This window comes from Rhincodon typus, chromosome 9, assembly GCF_021869965.1.
Source record: "Rhincodon typus isolate 14 chromosome 9, sRhiTyp1.1, whole genome shotgun sequence".
Classification (NCBI taxonomy): domain Eukaryota; kingdom Metazoa; phylum Chordata; class Chondrichthyes; order Orectolobiformes; family Rhincodontidae; genus Rhincodon; species Rhincodon typus.
In genome coordinates, this window is record NC_063340.1 from 58,916,666 (window position 1) to 58,938,536 (window position 21,871).

The 21,871-nt window shown below is 41.6% G+C and overlaps 1 protein-coding gene across 1 annotated transcript in view; it reads right to left on the minus strand.

The window, feature by feature from the left end:
- The window catches only part of syt14a (synaptotagmin XIVa), a 197,740-nt gene that overhangs the window by 62,532 nt on the left and 113,337 nt on the right, over positions 1-21,871 (minus strand). Inside the window, exon 5 of the mRNA XM_048600781.1 lies at positions 10,775-11,052. Within this exon, the coding sequence (XP_048456738.1) occupies positions 10,775-11,052 (278 nt within the window). The remainder of the gene's footprint in view (positions 1-10,774; positions 11,053-21,871) is intronic.

The following is a 21,871-nucleotide window of genomic DNA, read 5'->3' on the forward strand; positions in this document are numbered from 1 at the left end:
TGCTGCTTGGCCTGCTGTGTTCATCCAGCCCTGCACCTTGTTGTCTCAATGCAAGATGAGGTGCTGTTTCATGAATTTCTGTCAAGCTTATTAAAACGATGGAGAAAGCCAAAGACAGAGAGATCAAAATGGGACTAGAATGGAGAATTCAAATGACAAGTGTTTGGTAGTTCAGGGTCATTTTTGCAGACAGAACAGAAATGTTTCATAAAGCATGGCACACGGTTTCTGGACTTTTTTTAATCATTGAATCCTGACAGTGCGGAAACAGGCTATTCAGCCCAACAAGTCCATAGAGATTTTCCTTAGAGCAAATCACCCAGACTCACCCCATCCCTATAACCCTGCATTTCCTATGGCTAATCCATCCAACCTACAAACTATGGGCAATTCAGCATGGCCAATCCATCTAACCTGCACATCTTTGGACTGTGGGAGGAAACCGGAGCACCTAGAGGAAATCCAAGCAGACATGGGGAGAACATGCAAACTCCACACAAACAGTCACCCGAGGCTGGAATTGAACCTTGGTCCCTGGCGCTGTGAGGCAGCAGTGCTAACCACTGAGCCACTGTGCCACAAGAATTTTGACAACCTAATCAGGACAGAAAAGTTAAGTGGAATGGCATGTTCAATGACAAATCAATGTTGCCTCTAAACTGTGTAAATGCATAGCATTCCAGAAATTTTCACGCAGGTCAAGCACAAGTTGGCCCCTTTAAGTTATCATAGGATCCCTACAGTGTGGAAACAGGCCATTCAGCCCAACAAGTCCACACTGCTCCTCTGAAGTGCATCCCACCCAGACCCATTCCCCTGCATTTCCCACGTCTAACCCAAACATCCCTGGACACTATGGGCAATTTAGCATGGCCAATCCACCTACGCTGCACATCTTTGGACTATGGTTGGAAACCAGAGCACCCAGAGGAAACCCATGTAGACACGGGTGAATGTGCAAACTCCACACAGACAGGGTGGAATCGAACCCGGGTATCTGGCACTGTGAGGCAGCAGTGCTAACCACCGAGCCACCATGCCGCCTATATGCACAGAGCTTCAAAAAATTTATAAAGATTCTATGCACAATGAATAGGCAGCGGATAACAAATAAGTATTAGCGGGGATATTGGTAATAAAATCCCTCACTTTTCCTTCCACAGCCTTCTTCTGAATATCACACTTCAGACCAACAAACCTTGCAACTCCCTCTCTTGTGGGTATCTCCTCACATCCCAACTAATCAACTACCTATGGCACTCATGCTCATGTTATGGCAAGTTACATCCATCTTTCACAGTGGTCCCCACAAATACTATCTTTCCATTCTCTTAAAACATTCTGCTTCTCACACTCATACTTGACGATGTCGTAATGAGATATGAATAAAATTAACTTGCCTCTGAGTTCCAAATCCATTTTCTCACTGACATATGAATTTTCATATATCAGTGTGATTAAGTTTCCTTGATTGGGAAGGCCTACCACTGGCTTGAGTGGCACAATATGTGGTTGACCTTTCCTTAAAGAAGTGGCATGACGTTATGACAGGTTCTGTCTGTTGTTTTCACAAAATTCCACCTGAGGAATTTCTTCTGTTAGAGGGTTGTAAATCTTTACAATTCATTTCAGCAGACAGAATTGGTGACCGAGGTCATTCAATATATTCAAAACTGTCAGACAGATTTTTGATTTAAAAGAGAGTCAAGTGTTGGGGTGAGGGTTTAGTTAGCTCATTTGGCTGGATAGTTGCTTGTGATACAGAGTGATACCAATAGCGTGGGTTAAATTCCTGCACCATCTGAGATTATCATGAAGGACTCTTCTTCCCAATCTCTCCCCTAGCCTGAGAATGTGGTGACCCTCAGGTTAAACCACTACCAGTTGTCTCTCTCTAATGAGAGAGCAGCCCTATGGTCAGGTTGTTCCATGGTGACTTTACATGTCATTGTGGGGGTGGAGGTGAGCACGAAAGTAGAATTGAGGCAACAATCAGACAAGCCATCATCTTTTCGTGTGGCACAGCAAGCCTGAGTGCTAAATGGCATACTTGGGCTCCTCTCTCTTAGATTTCCGTGTTCTTACACATCTAAACACAGATGTGAGAGTGGCTTTTCCATAATTATATCCAGAAAGAATCAAAAGACTGATGGCATATGATGAAAATAGTAACTTTGGGTGGAGGCTCCGTATGCCAGATATATTATACTTATAATGTATAATGGAAGAAATAGGACAGTTAGACACAGGTTCAAGAGTTCCGTGAAGATTACGGACAGTATTTTTTTATCATAATTGACAGTGCAGCAAGAAGTGGACAATATCCAGGTTTGGACTGACAAGTGGCGTGTAACATTCACACCACACATGTGCCAGGCAATGACCATCTCCAACAAGAGAGAATCTAACCTTCACCCCTTGGCAACTAGTGACATCACAATCACTGAATCCTCCACTATCAATTGCCATTGATTGGAAACTGAACTGGACTAGTCTTAAAATACTGTATGTAATAAAGCAGGTCAGAGGCTAGAAATCTTGAAGCAAATAACTCACTGCCCGATTACCCAAAGCTTTCTATCCACTATCTACAAGGCACTACTCAGGTCTGTGAGATGGAACACCAGCTACCCATAAGAAGCCTGACAGCATCCAAGGCAAAGCAGCCCATTTGATTGATACTACATCCACAAACATTCACTCTCCCCACCACCACATGTGCCATCTACAAGATACACTGCAGAAATTCTCCAATCCTCTTTAGACAACACATTCCAAACACACAACCAGTACTATCAGACACATGGGAACATCACCACCTGCAAGCTCCTGTCCAAGCCACATTTCATCTTGACTTGAAAATATCTTGTGGTTTCTTTAGTGGGGATGTTTGCCAATGATTGCACAATGTTCAGCACTGTTCATGTCTCCTCAGATACTGAAGCAGTTCATGTTCAAATGCAACAAAGCTGGATAATATCCAGGCTTGGAGTGACAAGTGGCAAGTAATTTTCATGCCACACAAATGCTAGGCAATGACCATCTCCAATAAGTGACGATGTAATCATCGTCCCTGGACATTTAGTGGTGTTGCCATCATAGAATTCCTCACTATCAACATTCTGGGATTTACTACTGACCAGAAGTTTAACTGGGCTCGCCATATAAATGCAGTGGTTATGACAGCAGGTCAGAGGCTAAGAATACTGCAGTGAGTAACTCACTTCTCAATTCCCAAAGCCTTTCCAGCATCTACAAAGCACAGATCAGGAGGGCATAGTGGATCCACCAACCGCACATGGACTGCAGTGTTTCAAGAACGCAGCTAACCACCATTTTCTCAAGGTCAACTAGGGGCAGGCAATAATAATGGCCAGCCAGCAATACCAATGTTCCAAGAGTGAATTAAGAAAATCTTATGACCCCTTCTTACTGCTTCACCAACTATTAAATATATGAACTGTAAACTCCTCAGAGATACTTTTACTTCAACTGTATAAATTTAATGGAAGTGTAGCAGGAGCTCATTCATCTGTAAAAACTATGGGCAAAATTTTCCCAGCTCTGGAATGACAGGGTGAATGGTGAATCAGTTAACAAACTATGGTGAGAATCAAAAAATGAGCTTTTTGATACAGAGAAAAACAGTGTTGTATTTTTCACCTAAGATTTTAATGGCAACATGAAAATCTAGCAATTGAATGACAAAAGATTTATTTGCTTGTTTTAACATCTCCATATTATCTCATCTCGCCTTATTTATACACAATTTGCTACTTTCCCAGGCAAGGGACAGAAATTAGACTGCTACAATTCCTGACATGAAAGTCTGAGTGGGCACCTGATGGCTGCAGCTCGTGACTTGCTCCTTGTGGAGTCCACCTTGGTCAGCATTACTCATCAACTCAGGGCATGCTCCACAGCCAGCAACCACCTGCACCCATGACCACAAACGTTGGCATCAGACATGCATCAACTTCACCACAACCATCATGGCACACTTCTGATTGACCATTCAATACTGTACTTTGGAATTCATGATACCTTTCATTGCAAAGGTGCTGATAAGAGGGGCAGATTGCAGTGGTGGGCAGCATCACAGCACTTTTAACTTGTTCTCTTGACCTCACTCACCTTATGCCTACATGGACACTCACAGCATCTTTGCCTTGCCTTTTTGCCCAAGGCTGTATCATTCATAAATTTGAGGCTTACAGTATTTATGTTTTGTCTTGCCCTTTACTGTAGACACAAAGCCAGGAAGCTTGCCATGGTAGTGATTGGTCAAGGGGATGGATATGTTGCTGTATGGCACTGTGCTATGTGAATGTCAGACTTGTAGTACATACCAGCAGCTTACACAGCAAACACACTGAATGTGTTTCAACTAAATGATCATGTCTCACGGTCTAAGGCGAATAGTCCTTAGTCACATCAAGGAAAACAGTTGTCTGTCTGGGGGTTCAGCCACAGTCTGTTAAAGGCACTGTCTGATCTCAGTCCAGGAGCTTGGCCACAGTCTGTTGTCAAATTGAGGTGTGTAGAGTCAGGGGTTCCATATCATTACAGTCTGGGGAGGGACTCACTGTTGGTCTTGCAGGTCCAGTGCAACCAGTCTGAGATTTAGCAGTATGTCAATCAGGGAACTGCAAAGAGATCAGTCAGGGGTCACATATGCCAGGCAATGACCATCTTCAACAAAACAGACTCTAACTGTCAATATCCTAGGAATACTATTGACCAGAAACTGAAATGGGCTAACTATATAGGTACCTGAATAAATGCAAAATACTGCTGATGCTGGAAATCTGAAACAAACTTGGAGAATGCTGGACTCAAAATGTTAACTCTGCTTCTCTCTCAACAAATGCTGCCAGACCTGCTGAATTTTTCCAGCATTCTCTGTGCTTGAGTGCGTAAGTATTGTGGCTACAAGAGGAGGTCAGAGGCTTGGAATTTTGCAGCTAATAACTCACTTCCTGAGTTTCCAAAGCCTGTCCACTACCTACAAGACACATGTCAGTAATGTCCACTTGCCTGGATGAGTGCAGTTCCAGCAACACTCAAAAAGCTAGATACGATCCAGGACAAAGCAGCTGGCTTGATTGAGATTTACAAACGTTTACTCCTTCTGCCACCAACACTCAGTAGCAGCAATGCATACTATCTACAAGAAGAACTAGAGAAGTTCACCAAAGATCTTTACTTAGCGACTTCCAAACCCACTACTTCTAGATGTACAAGGGAAACAGTTACATTGGAGCATCACCAACTGCACATTCCCCTCCAAGCCACACAGCATCCAAACTTGGAGCTAAGTTATCATTCCTTCAGTGTTGCTGGGTTAAAATCGGGGAACTTACTCCCTAATGTCATTGTGGGTCTACCTACAACAAATGGACTTCAGTGGTACAAAAAGGCAGGTCACAACCATCTTCTCAAGAGCGACTAAGAATGTATAATCGATGTTAGCTCAGCCAGCAAGGCCCACATTTTGTGAATAAAATAAAAAAAATCCTCAACATATAAGGAAGGAAGACAATAGAGGAGTGCAGACACAGTTTAATCGAGATAAATTGGAGGTGCTGCATTTCGGAAGGGCAAATCTGAGCAGGTCTTATATACTTAATGGTAAGGTCCTGGGAAGTATTGCCAAACAAAGGGACCTTGGAGTGCAGGTTCATAGTTCCTTGAAAGTGGAGTCGCAGGTAGACAGGGCAGTAAAGAAGGCATTTGGAAGACTTGCCTTTATTGGTCAGTGCACCGAATATAAGAGTTGGGAGGTCATGTTGCAGCTGTGTAGGATATTAGTTGGGCCACTACTGGAATACTGCATTCAATTCTAGTCTCCCTGCTATAGGGAAGATGTTGTGAAACTTGAAAGGATTTTAAAAAGATTTACAAGACTGTTGCCAGGGTTGGAGGGTTTGAGCTATAGGGAGAGGCTGAATAGGCTTGGGCTATTTTTTCCCTGGAACATTGAAGACTGAGGGGTGACCTTATAGAAATTTTAAAAATCATGAGGGGTGTAGATAGGGTGAATAGTCAAGGTCTTTTCCCTAGAGTAGGGAAGTCCAAAACTAAAAGGCATAGGTTTAAGGTAAGAGGGGAAAGATTTAAAGGGGTCTTATGTGGCAACATTTTCATGCAAAGGGTAGTGTGTGTAGGGAATTAACTGCCAGAGGAAGTGGTGGAGGCTGGTACAATTACAACATTTAAAAGGCATCTGGATGGGTATATGAATAGGAAGGGTTTGGAGGGACATGGGTCAAATGCTGGCAAATCGGACTAGATTAATTTAGGATATCTGGTCGGCATGGACAAGTTGGACTGAAGGGTCTGTTTTCATGCTGTACATCTCTATGACTCTACGATTCTAATAGTGAATTGGAGATCAAGAATTATAGCATCGACGGTCACTATCAAACTGGCTTCGATGGAGGGGTAGAGCATCATAATGGTGGGCAGAACAAAGGCGTAGATCTGGATTCAGGGAGCAGAGAGGGGAGATGAAGATGCAAATAAAACAGTTCGCACTGAACATTTGGAAACTCAAATCTGACACATTTAACAGTGAGTACAAGAGTGAAAAGAACATTAAGGTCTGGGGTTTCACCAAGATTGACAGATCCAGTCTGTGAGAGAATCAACCCCAGTTCAATGAAGAATGAAGGAGGACATGCCAGCAGTAGCACCAGGGATACCTAAAAATGACATGTTAATCTGGTGAAGCTACAAAACAGGTTTACTTGCTGCCAAACAGCATAATCAGTAAGTGATAGACAAAATCTAAGTGACTCCACAACCAACAAATAGGATTTAAGCTCTGCAGTCCTGCCACATCTAGGTTTGAATGGTGATAGAAAACTGAACAAAACTCACTATAGGAGGAGACTCCATAAACATGCCCATCCTCAGTAATACGGAGGCCCAACACAACAGTGAAGCATTTGTGACAATCTTCATCCTGAAGTGCCAAGTGCTTGATCTTCTTGGGCCTCCTTCAAATGTCCCTAACATTGTAGATGCTAGCCTTTAGCCAATTTGATTTACTCCATTTGATATCAAGAAATGGCTGAAGGCACTGGATAATGCAAAATGCTACAGGCCCTGACAACATTCCAGCAATATACTGAAGATTTGTGTTCTGGAACTTGGGACAACCCTTGCCAAGCTGCTCCATTACAGCTTCAACACCGGCATTTTTTAAAAAAAATTCATTCACAAAATGGGGTTGTCACTGGCTAAACCAGCATTTACTGCCCATCCTTAATTGCCAAGAGGGCAGTTAAGAGTCAATTACATTGTTGTGGGCCTGGAGTCACATGCAGACCAGGCCAGGTAAGGATGGCAGTTTCCCTACCTAAAGGACATTAGTGAACCAGATGGATTTTGCCAACAATCAACAATGGATTCATGGTCATCATTAGTCTCCTAATTTCAGATTTCTTAAAAATTAAATTCAAATTCACGATCTGCCATGGTGAGATTTGAACTCATGTCTCCAGATAATACCACTAGGCCATCGCTTCCCCCGGCATTGACTTGATCATGTGGAAAATTGCCTAGGTATGTCCTGAACACAAGAAGTAGGACAAATCTAATCCATCCAATTACTGTTCCATCAGTCTACTCTTGGTCATGACTAAAGTGATGGAAGGTGTCATCTACACTGCTATCAAGCAGCACTTGCTTCGCAGTAACTTGCTCACTGATGCTCAATTTTGGTATTTCCAGAGCCACTCAGCTCCAGACCTCATTATAGCCTTGGTCTAAGCATGGACAAATGAGCTGAATTCCAAAGGTGTGGTGACAGTGACTTTCCTTGACATCAAGGCCAAATTTGACCAAGTATGACATTATGGAGCTTTAGCAAAACTGGAATCAATGGGAATTGGGGGACAAATTTCTGCTGTTTGGATTCATACCTGGTACAAAGGAAGATGGTTGTTGTCGTTGAGGTCATCTCAGATCCAGGATGTCTCTACCCTATTCTTCTGGGTAGTGTCTTGGCTCAACCGCCTCCAGCAGCTTCATACATTACCTCCGTCATAAGGTCAGACGTGGGCCTATTTGCTGATGCTGATGTTTGTTGCAAAATGTTCAGCACTATTTGTGACTCCACAGATACTGAAGCAGAGTTGCCCAAATGCCTAAATGCAACAAGAAAGCACTGCCACCTGCAAGCTTCCTTTCAAATCACACGCCATTCTGATTTGGAAACATATCACCATTCCTCCAGTGCTTTTGGATCAAAATCTTGGAACTTCCTCCCTAATGGCATTGTGGGTGTACCTATACCAAATGGTTCAAGAGGCATCTTGAGCCTTCTCAAGGGCAAGTAGGGATACGCAATAAATGCTTGTCCAGCCAGTGAGGCCCATATCCCATGAGTGAATAAAAACCTATATCAAAGATCCATTTACAGACATCCTGTTGCCATCCCTGTCATAGACCTCAAAGTCCCACTGTACCAAGCACAGTGGTAAACTCATTTGTGTGTGATGAGAATGCAAAAAACTCACATCACTAAGAATCTGTTTTGTTCCTGATATTTCCCATACAGGTTCACTGGAACCATGACCAATGGATATTGCCACAGCAGGTGTTATCAGACGCAGAGAAATAGACAAGGAATAGATGCTTCAGCAAGCCCAGCACCAGCAGCAACCTCCAGCTATTGAATAGGCTGCACATGAAAACGTTACAGATCAAAGCTCCCTCAGAACATGGAGGTGGTGCAGTATTTCCTCCAGATGAGCAAGGTACAGTACCACCAATGAATGAGAGAGTGCTGGGACGCCATCACAGAACTGTGTCATCTATTGGAGTAGGACATGTGATCTGAAGGGGTGGGTGGCCATCCTACCCCAATGGCCATCAGGTGACAGCTGCACCTTTTTACTTAATGCAACTGGCTGCTGCTAAAGATCCATTGGGAATCTGTGCAGGTCTCTCAATACTCAATCCACAAACATATAAAGTTGTTACCAATGTAACTGTGCAAGATCGCACCGCCTCTCCTCATTTCCAGTGATGAAGTAAGTGCTACAGACTGAGCAGTAGGCTTTCCTCGAGAGCAGGCAATGTAAACGATACATAGGTCACGTCGAGGCCATCGCATCATGACACATCAATAGGAAATGGTTCCACTTGGTAAGTATACAAGTCATCTTTGATCATCAACTCCACATCTCAGAGGCCTGCCTGGTTACCCTGGAAACTGCCTTGATACCTACATCCTTGATAACTCTCAAGATCCTGCTTTACTTAAACAGGTCAGACATCTTACAAGGATGGCTGCTGGGGCACCAAAGTATCTTCTGCAACTTGTGACAGATGACTCTGTTATGCAACCCCCAACTGAGGCTGACTGTAGATCCAATACTGCCCACTCTTCCACCATGGTGTTTGGAATGGACCACCACTCTCTTGGACATCAGGTTGTGATGATGGATCAGTTTGGAGTCTGACGTGGAGGGGTAGGCTTGCAGTACATTCCAGACAGTGTGTGCCACATAATCCTTCTACACTGTGCTCTACACAGCTGGAGCAGGCAAACAGAAGTAATGGATGCTGAAAAGCTGGGACAGCAACAGTAGTCTTCCAAGGAGGAAGAGGAGGACATTAAGAAGGAGGAACATCACCTACAACATGTTAGAGATATGTACTTTCAACACAACAAGTCAGACAGGACTTAAAATACACCTCATTCCAATCTGATTTGGAATCATTTACTGATTGTAAATTTGTTGTTGTTTGAAAGATAAGCAGCACCTGTTTATACCCAGTAATAGATGCAGTTTTTTTTTGCTTTGTTGTCCCTTCTCTTATCCTGTTATTTAATAAAAATTAATGTTAACAATGGTTTGAAGGCTTTATCACATGTGATGCTCCCACATTGAACAATGGCAAGATGTTAAGCTATGCTAGATATTATAGTCCTTCAGATAGGGTTTTGACAAGGTATGGTGCTAAGAAGAGATAGCCTCTGACGCTACATTTTTGTAGCTGCACTTACAATAGAAATTGATCGGGCAGCACATGATATATATTTAGACAATAGATTTACAAATGTGACCTTCTATTTCCACTGAAGTGTGCTTTTAGGTGCTTGGCAGCAATTGACCTTGTGCACATCTGGGCTTTAAATATGGCACTGGCATCACAAATCCCAGAAGGTTTTGGCAGTGGCAAATATTTCCAACACTGGTGAGCTAACAATCAACTGAGGGCAGCATCATAGAAGTGTGGTGTATAAATAATGAGGTGACAGTGGAGAACAGCAAGACAAAACCCATTTGAGCTCATGGAGAGGGACCTTCCATGGAACTGACACTTAGTCAATTCTCAGTAAAATTCAGTCCTGTGTTTCTGTTGCATTTACAGTAAACAACAATGGCAGAGCAGAAGCACTTTAAAAAAAAACTTTGTTCATTCTTTCAATCTAAAGATAATTTTGAACATTTCTATCTAATTCTTGCTTACTTATTTAAATCAGGAGGTGAAGGGTATCAGTTGCTAGCCGAGGTCTGTCTCTTTAAAAATTGAAAATGCACAAGGAGATTAAATTTATGAAGAAATGGACAGAAAGACACTACAGATGGTATGAAATCTGAAAATCTGCTTAATTTTGAGGATGGATGAACACATGCAAAAAAAAGTACGAGCTCTTTAAATCTGTTTGCAAATCAATGCATTTCCCAGAGTTATGGTGGATACCTGATGCAAAACATTACTCAATAAATCAGGAGGATACCTCCGTTTCTATTACCTCTGGACTGAGGATGGCAGTGCTGTCGCTGGGAACATCTTCCTCATATCCTTTGTGATGGTAGCTCTCTGTCTCATGGCCTACACTTCCCTCGCTAGGGCACTTACTGTATGAACAACGTGGACTGTTGCAATCTGCACTGGAATGAGAGAGTTCACACTTGTCATCCAGTTCTGATGGTGTGTAGGAGAGATGTGGTGATCCGTTATCATCCTGATAGGGGGGTGGTTGAAGTTCATCAAGTGGGGGTGTCCTCCTCATCCTCTGAATACAGTGTTCTAGTTAGAATATAACATTATAAATTTATAAGAAAAAATACTGTTACAAGTTATATTTTATATTGTTTTAATAACTGATAGAATCGGATGTTACTAACCAAGTGATTACTAACCAAGAAACATTGACGTGGACGCTAACAAATTCAGTTTACATAGGAGTTGGTGCAGCACAGGGTGGGGGTGGGGTTTAAGAAACAGGGTTTCAGATAAGAAAGCCAGCCATTCAGGTCACCATGCATGCTGTGGAGTTTAAATTTAGAGCATGGGTCCTCTGGCCCTGGCAGGTTTCTGCCTGGAAGTGAGTTTGCTTGGCTTCCAGTCAGCTGGAGAGTTCATGTAAGGAAGACCACAGGAACACAGTCTCATACATGACCACATTCCAATGTCCAACACCTGGCCCTGGAGGCATGTATATGGGTGGTGTATCTGATAGGCAGGAACTTGTGGAGCTGGGGGGAGCCAGAGAGAGAGCGCTCCTGTTCCTTCTGGCCCACATGCAGAGCTGTGAAGGCACTCACCTTCTTCCTGATGCTGTCCTCTGCTTGCTTCAGCTGTAAAGTTTCCTGAGGCCTGTGAAACCTGGTCACCCAGGGTTAAACTGCACAGCAGGTTAAATTTGAGGCTGTGAGACCTATTAACATATATAAAATGCTAACCTTCCTCCCAGGAATTGGTTACCTACTTGTTCTTTGTCCTACCTCCAGAAAGCCTAGAAGTCAATAATTGGAACTGGTTCATAATTTTCCCAATTTCATCCACATCCACACCAAATCCACGTGCTCAACCTCTATGTGCTTCAGAACATTTTGTTTTTTTATTCTAAATCACTTTGAATCTGTTATAGTTAATCTCAAACAATTGTTCTGTATTTCAGCAATGATAAAGCATGAGCAAATTAGAGCTTTTGCCATATCTATGATTACTTGACTGGGGTACCCCCTTAACTGGCATGAAGAAAGGTTCCTCAACTGATAACGACTGTTGGTGGGTTCTTAAACATGGAAGGCAGATCAGATTTTAAATAAAAGAATAGATAAAGCAGCCAGGCCACCACTATTAGTAGGAGAATCCCTATACATGGCAGCCAGCATGCACGTCTAGATAGGGTGAGGGGGCCTGCACGTTCAGGTTGACACCTGGCAGCTGAACTGCCCCACTATGTTGAGAAACAGGAAGGAGGGTAGAATATTCCAGCCAGCTTCCTTTAACAATCATTAACAAAGATTTCAATAAGCCTAATTGGGTGTGTGCATCATCAGGAAACCACTACACTGGGTCAGCACCTGTATTTTCAGATCCTGGCCACCACTGTTCCCAACCTTGACAGCATCCAAAACTTTGTCCTATTGGTCCAATTCATTCCAAGACATATGAGCTGCTACATCCAATTGTAGTAACTTCTTAGTTTGCAAATTTGTTCACATTGCATGGTATAAAGTAATCCATGTCATTTATGTAAATTAAGAACAACAGCAGCCACAATGTTGAGCTCTGAGACATCTAACTTAGTAGTTTACGCACTCTCAAATGACATAACTCACAACAAGTAATCATTTCCTACCCTACTGCTAGTTTCTTATCCATTCCAAGGGTTTGCCCTGAATCCCTAGAGCTATGACTTTAAATGAATAGCATTTTGTATGAATATTTATCAAAAACCCTTAACTCAGTACTGAGGCTGAAGATGAAGAATACCCAGTAGACTAGCTGTTGGAACACTTCCAAGTCCATGGTGTTTGAAAACGAGCATCTTAAACTGAATACAACAAAAAAATTGGAAGGCAATACTGATTTCCCCATGCCTTTTGTATATACTTTCCAACTGTCAACTTACTTGTTTTCTTTAAATTTAAACTATTCTGTTTTACATTTTCACCACATAAGTAAACCGACTTTAATCACAGCCACGTAGCAGTGGGAACAAGAAGTAGGCAGAATGAATGATGAAATTCAAAATGATTACAGTGAGTAACTGCATAAGCATTTTACAGCACAGTATTACAGTATCGCAATGAATTATTTTGGGAAAGAAAATATTGTTTTACTTCTCACAAGTAATAATGAAACAGTATTGCCACAAATCATTATTTCCAGTACATTACTGAAAGAATATGATGCGTAAGACAGGCTGCACAGATTTCCAAGGACTGGAAAACTCAGCTATAAAGAAAAAATGGATAGGCTGATACTGGCAGGAGGCTGGGAGAAAAATTGTCTAAAATTGAGGGGTCAAGATAACGTAGATTGGAAGGATCTATTGCCCTTTATCAAAAAGGTCACGGTGCATTGATTTCAAGAGATTGGGAGAGGGGTTAGAAGGAATTGAAAATTTTGTTTTTCACTCTGAGGTGTCTGGAGCTACTGCATTTTTAGCTGATTGAGCTACAGATTCTCATCACATTTAATAACTACTTGTATACATTTAAAGGGTCATGACCTACAGGGTTATGGAGCAAGAGCTGGAAAATGATACTCAGCCAGACAGCTCTATTACGCCATTATGGACACAATCAGTTAATTGTCCCTTTCTGTACCATTGAGTTCTAAAAACAAAATGGATTCGCAAATTTGTATAAGCCTCATTCTGATTTCTTCTACCATAATTCTGAACATTCTGATTTGAAAACAGCAGAAAACCTATATTACCATTCACTTCTTACATTGTAAGTTCAGGCCTTCCATATTCTGATATTTGATATCCGATCCCAAGGTGGCATAACTGTTTCAGGCTGAATGATTTCATTTAGCCCTCTCGACAAAGCTCACTTACTTTTCACCAGCCTTATTTCCTTCCCTTATCTCAATTGACAGGCCTTTTATACCTAACCCTTGAGCCTACCTGTACGTCCCACTTCCAGCCGGTGACTACTGGTGAGGGCTTCTTCTGATTTGCTAACCCCCTGTTTCATATACCTATCAGGAATTGTTAGGCCTCAGGTCTACTGTCTGAGGCTTTACACACCTCTACCTCGGAACCCCTGACCTGCCACCCTTTCATATTTGTTGCAATCTTACTGAGAAATTCAAACATTTTTCTGCACTCTTGTCTGAATGCTAGATAAACCAGCATCAAAATCTGATAACAAAAAATTAAAAGTGCTTAATGTAATTACACACAAATATCAACTATTAACTCTCTATAATAAATAAAATTTCTTTCATAGCTCACTGCTTTTAAACACACAGTTTTTTTTTCCAATTGCTTTTCAAACTATTCAGGTGGCACAAAATAATCTACCACTAGGTGATAATATAAATGATCAGAAGGACAACAATAAAGCCATTGCTGATCTACTAATCATATGCTGAAAGTATAGTTCTCTTTTGGTGCAGCAATAGTATCCATACATTTGGACAAGAAGCTGTAAGTCTCATCTGCTCTGGATGCATGTCATAACATGTCTGACCAGGTTGATCAAAATTAATTATAAAAGTGAGTGTGGTGTACATTCATGGATGCATTACCCTTACTTCCACAAACCTCAGGCAAAGATTATCACATTGACAGTTAGAAACCCTTACACAAACATTCAGACAATAATGGAAATAATGTCAACAATTATAATAGAAAATCATATTTATTGTCTGACTCATGGTATAACTGCAGCAAATTATGACTAAAAAGGTAAGAAATGCACAATCTAAAAGTATGGTAAAAGAACAAAAAATCTCCAGATGAAACTCAACCAAGGAATAAAGGAAGAAACCAATCCTAAAGGACTGGAAAACTTACTGGCATTTAGAAAATGGTGAAATAACAAAATATTTTAAATACTGCCCTTTTTTAAAAACTGCAATTGGAATTTATACTTTAAATTAGAATTTAAAATACATATTTTTACAATAAGATTTTTAATTTATCCATTGAAGTATACGCTGTGTTTTTAAAATGCCTGTCCTTGAGCTTGATATTTTTGCACAGAGCTATGACTCTGTTAACTGAAGACAGATATTACTATCTGACCATGTGTGGCAAACACAATTTCCTAATAGCATTTAGCCATCTCTATTGATGTAATGTCTGTCTTCAACTTCAACAATATTTATTTGGTTGCTTTAAAAATTTATTTGAAGAAAATCTGGAGGACAAATTGCAAAAGTTTTCTTTGAGCAATGTTTATTTTTTTTGAACTAGAGGAGCTGACTGTATATGTAAAAGAAAGAAAAAAACACACATTACTGTTTCAAAATAGCCATTTCTGTTTACACATGTCATAGCTTTGGTTAATGTTCCAAAATATAAGTAGTCTAATATTTATTTCTCAGTGGAAAAATCAATTATGCCCTTAACATTTTCTTATTTTAACTCCTGGCAGGAAGCTGGCAAGAACAGACAGCAATTCCATTTAAGGGTCTGAGCCAGAATGCCACCAGTAAAATGTTCACTGGTTTTAGTGAAAAGCAGCAGCTGGCTAGTGGGCTTTGGGAGTGCAAAAGATCAGTGATGTGGAAGATGCCTGCTGGCACCAACAGAATGCTGTCAGCAGAAAGGTAAGTCCGTGGCTGATTGGTGTTGGAATGGTCTCATAATTGAAAGACAAGACAGAAGGACCAGAGGTCCAAATGCTCCTTGTAATCCACCAGGCATAATTGGGGAAAGGACTTCAACACATCTAGAGGATCCCATTTTCCTTCCAACCGTTTTACCCAGCAGCATTACTGCTGCAAGAATTCCATCACAAACCCCCGGAATTGAGTTAATAGATGTTGGAAACTTACAGCGCAGCAAGTTTGAATGTCAAGGGTCAGTAGTTAGCTTGTCTCTTGTTGGTGATGGTCATAGCCTATCATTTGTGTAGCATAAATGTTACTTGCCACTTGTCAGCCCAAGCCTGGATATTGTCCAGATCTTGTTGCATTTGGACACAGACAGCTTCAGTGTCTGTGGAATTGCAAATAGTGCTGAATATTGTGCAATCATTGGCAAACATCCCTGCTTCTGGCCTCTTAATGGAGGGAAAGTCATTGATGAAGTAGCTGAAAATGGCTGGGCCGAGAACATTACCCTGAAGAACTCCTGCAGGGATGTCCTGGAACTGAGATGACTGATCACCAACAATCACAACCACCTTCCCATGTGTCAGGTATGACTTCAACAACTAGACAGTTTTCCCCCTGATACCCACTGATTCCAGAGTTTTAGGGTCTATGATGCCACACTCGGTTGAATGCAGCCTTGATGTCAACGGCCGTCATTCTCACCTCATCTCTGAAATTCAGCTCTTTTGTCCATGTTTGAACCAAGATTGTGATGAGGTCAGGAGCGGAGTGGCCCTGGCGGAACCCAAACAAGGCATCACCGAGCAGATTATTGCTGAGCCGATGCTGCTTGATAGCAATGTTGATTACACCTTCCATCACTTTACTGATGATTGAGAGTAGACTGATGGGGCGGTGATTGGATGGGTTGAATGTGTCTTCCTTTTTATGTACAGGACATACTTGGGAAATTTTCCACATTGTCGGGTAGATACCAGTGTTGTAACTGTATTGGAACAGCTTGGCTAGGAGAGCGGCAAGTTCTGGAGCACAAGTCTTCAGTACTATTGCCAAAATGTTGTAAGGGCCCATAGCCTTTGCAGTATCCAGTGCCTCCAACCGTTTCTTGATATCATGTGGAGTGAATCGAATTGGCTGAAGACTGCTATCTGTAACGCTGGGGATCACTGGTGGAGGCCAAGATGGATCATCCACTTGGCACTTCTGGCTGAGCATTGCTGTGAAAGCTTCAGCCTTATCTTTTGCATTGATGTGCTGGGTTCTTCCATCATTAAGTTTGGGGATATTTGTGGAGCCTCCTCCTCCTCCAGTGAGTTGTTTAGTCATCCACCACCATTCATGACTGGATGTGGCAGAACTGCAGAGCTTGGATCTGATCCATTGTTTATGGGATCGCTTAGCTCTGTCTGTCACTTGGTGCTTATGTTGTTTGGCATGCAAGCAATCCCGTTTGATAGCTTCACGTGGTTGATACCTCATCTTCAGGTATGCCTGGTAATGTTCCTGGCGTGCCCTCCTACACTCTCTATTGAACCAGGGTTGATCCCCTTGCTTGATGGTATTGGTCGAGTGGGAGATATGCCAGTCTGTGAGGTTATAAGATGGCGCTGGAGTACAATTCTGCTGCTGTTGGTGGCCCACAGCACCTCATGGATGCCCAGTCTTGAGTTGCTAGATCTATTCGAAGTCTGTCCCATTTAGCACAGTGGTAGTGCCACACAACACGAAGGAGGTTATTCTCAATGTGAAGGTGGGACTTCACCTCCACTGTGCAGTGGTCACTCTTACCAAAACCTTCGTGGACAGATGCATGTGCAGGAGGCAGACTGGTAAGGATGCGGTCAAGTATGTTTTTCCCTCTTGTTGGTTCCCTAACCACCTGCTGCAGACTCAGTCGAGCAACTATGTCTTGTAGGACCTGACCAGCTTGATCAGTAGTAGTACTGTTGAACCACTCTTGGTGGTGGGCACTGAAATTCCCCACCCAGAGTACATTTTGTGCCCTTGCCATCCTCATTGCTTCCTCCAAGTGTTGTTCAACACAGAGGAGTACCGATTCATCAGCTGAGGGAGGATGGTATGTTGTATTCAGCAAGAAGTTTCCTTGACCATGTTTAACCTGAAGCCATAAGACTTCATGAGGTCCAGAGACAATGTTGAGGACTCCTAGGGCAACTCCCTCCCGACTGTATACCCCTGTGCCGCCACGTCTGCTGAGTCTGACCTGGTGGTGAGACAGAACATACCCAGGGATGGTGATGGTGGTGTCTGTGACATTGTCTGTAAGGTATGATTCTGTGTATATGACTATGTTAGACTATTAACTTCAATGCTGAGTTGGTGTAGAGATCAAGATAGTAGCAGGTTACAGTATTTTTATGAAGTCAGGAGAAAGATTCCTACTCTTCCTTGCTCCACGGAAATGTAACGTATAAAATGTTTCCTTTTAAGGATTGTGGGTCAGGCAGATCAAGACATGGGCAGTGCACATGCAACACAAGTTGCATATTTGCACAAGATGTGGAGGTGCCGGTGTTGGACTGGGATGGACAAGGTCAGAAATCACATGACACCAGGTTATAGTCCAACAGATTTATTTGAAAACGCAAGCTTTCTGAGCCTCACTCCTTCTTTAGGTGTTAATGAGAGAGGTAGATCAAAGGGTCACACCACTGAAAAGGATGTATGAAACAAACCTAAGATGCTATTAAATCCTTAATCAGTTAGAAGGTTTTAATTGATTAATATGTATATGTAAATCTCCGAATTCTTTTTAAGTCACTGTCTTGAGAGTGTGAGTGAGTGTGTATATGTATCCATGCGTGGGTGAGAGTGTGATGGGGTCACCTGTAGAACGACATGAACACAAGATCCCGGTTGAGGCCATCCTCATGGGTACCAAACTTGGCTATCAGCCTCTGCTCAGCGACCCTGCATTGTTGTGTATCCCCTCACACACACACACACAGACACACACACACACACACACACACACACACACACACACACAAATCAATGGGGTGAATTTGCATTTGCAGATACAGTCTATTTTGTTCAAAAAGCACGCAATGTATACGCAGTCAGTCAATGTAGTGTTTTATAAATTCCTACTTTAGAAATAAAACCAGTCTGGCTCCAAACCAAAACACAAATAGATTCTAAACAAGGCCTCACACCTAACATGCATTGTCTGATCTAAAATGTCACCTCTTCTTTACACTGATAAAACCTTTAGTTCTCTCAGGACGGTGACCTGAAAGGTATTTGGGGATTTACATATTCATGTTAATCAAGTAAAACCTTCTAACTGATTAAAGATTTAACAGCATCTTAGGTTTGTTTAATACATCCTCATCAGTAATGTGACCCTTTAATCTTTTACTTACAAATTCTGTGTCTGATACTACATCTCTTTCTAACACCTGAAGGAAGAGTGAGGCCCCAAAGCTTGTGTTTACAAATAAACCTGTTGGACTATAGCCTGGTGCCGTGTGATTTCTGACCTTATTTGCACAAGAGTTTTAATCAACACTTACAAATACCATTAGGATCCATATTTGCATATGCAAGGAGATGCCCTGTACACTTAGAGGTTATGGGCTTTCAATTAGACAACGCAGCTGGTACAATTCAAAAGGAAAATTTAACAAATTGCAAATGGAAAACCTCTTGTGATGCAGTGATAGTGTCCCTGCCGCTGGACCAGAGAGGCTTGGGTTCAAGTCCCACCTGCTCCAGAGATGTGTAATAACATCTCTGAACAGGTTGATTAGAAAAATAGGTAGAGGTGCATTGGTAATGTCCCTACCCTTGGACCAGGAGGCCCAGGTCCCACTTGCCCCAGAGGAGTATAATAACATTTCTGAACAGGTTGATTAGAAAAATAGGTTAAATAAGTTTAAAAAGCAAATTGAAAATTGAAATTCCAAATTCAATATGCTGTCCTTTAGCTTACTCCACAAAAAATCCCCGCCACACTTCTCAATATAGTTCAAAAGCATTTATCAGGTTTTCATAAACTAATGGACTATTTATAACAAATGCATGGATATATGACCAATTAAATATATACATGTGTCTGTTGGGTATAACAAGCCTTAGCTTTAAGTCTTTTGTATTTAACACACTTTGATATGGCATTCGTTACTTATAAGTTTTAAAATGGAGAGAGAAAAAAAAAATAAAGCATCCTGTCTACAAGATAGCACCTACTAGAAACATTGGTTGTTTCATTCTTAGAGACGATTAAGTGGGCAGCTGTATGCAGATTTATAACAAGTGAGAATGTATTGTAGAAAAGACTAAAGACTGCTTTTGTTTCCCTTACGAAATCTTTTAGTCCCTCCTTGAACAAAAGCTCTCCAAAGCAATGCTTTGCAAAGGCAGTGAAAAAATATTACAAGCATTCTATGTTTGAGTCTACCAACCACATGAGGTTCACTTCATTAACCCATGAGTCAGTGTGCATGTCAGTGGAAACATAACTTATTGATTCTAAGATGCAGAGTTTCCATGAATAAGATCAAGATCAATGTTAAAGTTGTAAGGAGGTTCACAATTGGTCTGCCCAATTTTCAGGTTAATAGCAAATGAACTGGTTAAAGGTAACAAAATGCTACATTTTTATTATATATTGCACGAGGGTGAGGGCTGTTAGTTAGCTCAGTTGGCTAGATGATTAGAGAGTTTTATGCAGAATGATGTGCCAGCTCGTGGAAACCTGTCTTTTTTTGTGTCACCCTTGCAAAATGATATCCTTTAAGAAATAACCAACTGTCTCTCTATAATGGAAAAAGAGCTTGCTGTTATTTGTGAACTATGGCTAATTATGCATATTTAGAAAAACAGTAGGAGAGGTTTAGATTAAATGGGCAGGCTAGGCAGGGAATAGGTATAACTAAGGGTGGTATTGAATGCATAGGTTAAGAAAATAGTTATTAACTACATAGAATACATAGTACAGAAATTTGCCACCCTGCCTGACTAGTTTGCTGTTGCTTACACTCTATACAGGGTCTCTTCTCACTTTATCTGTTTCAGCTCAGTCTTTCAAAATATCTTACAATTCCATTTACTTTCACGTAGTCAGGCAGATTTGAAAGTATTTTATTTCCTCAATTACCTTCTGTAGTCATGTGTTCATCATTCTAACTAGTGTCTCAGTAAAGAAATTTTGCCTTAGCTCCCTCTTGGTTTTGTTAGTAACTATTTTGTATTTATGGACCTGGATTTTTGGATTCTCCTCTTCTCACCAATCTACCAATCTCAGATGCTTCTATTCATGACATTATTGGTAGAAGTAACTATAGCACAGTGCTTGTGCAGATGAAATTCCGACTTCACTTTGAAGATACCATCCATCATATTGTGTCACACTATTATGTCTGAATGGGATGAATTTCAAGTGGATCCAGTGATTCAATACTGGGCATCCATGAATGCTTTGGACTATAGGTGTACTCAAGAATTGTACTCAAGCACAATCTGCAATCTCATGGCCTGGCATATCCCCCACTCTATCATTACCATCAAGGCAGGGATCAACCCTGCCTCAATGTAGACAGCAGGAGACTATGCCGGGGGAGCACCAGGTATACCTAAAAATGAGTTGTCAACCTGGTCAAGCTACAAAATAGGACTATTTGCATGCCAAACAGAAAAACAGCAAGTAATACACAGGACTATGTAATTCCACAACTAATGGATCAGACATAAGCTTTGCAGTCCTGTCACATACAGTTATGAATAAGGGTGGACAATCAGAAATGTAACAGTGGGAGCAAGCTCCACAAACCTCCCCATCCTCAGTGGTGTGAGAGCTCAGCACATCAGTGCAAACCACAAGACAATCTTCAGCCAGGTGTGTTAAGTGCTGCCAGTCTTCAGCCAATTAAGTTTGACATCAAGAAATAGTTAAAGGAACTGGCTACTACAAAGGCTATGGCCCTGACAATATTCTGGCCATATTACCGAAGACTTTCCTACATAATTAGTTGTGCACTAGTCAAGCTGTTCCAGTACAGTTACCACACTGGCATCGACCAGGCAATGTGATAAACAGCCTAGTTATGTACTATTAATAAAAGACATGTCAAATCAAACTCAGCAAATTACCACTCCACAATCTACTCTTGATCATCTGCCAAATAATGGAAGGTGTCGTTGATGGTGTTATCAAGTGATTCAGTAGTAACCTGTTCACTGACACTCAGTCTGGATCCCACCAGGGCCACTTAACACTTGACCTCAAATATAGCCTTAATCCAAACATGGCCAAAAGAGCTGATCTCCTGGGGCCCATGACATCAGTGCAGCAGTG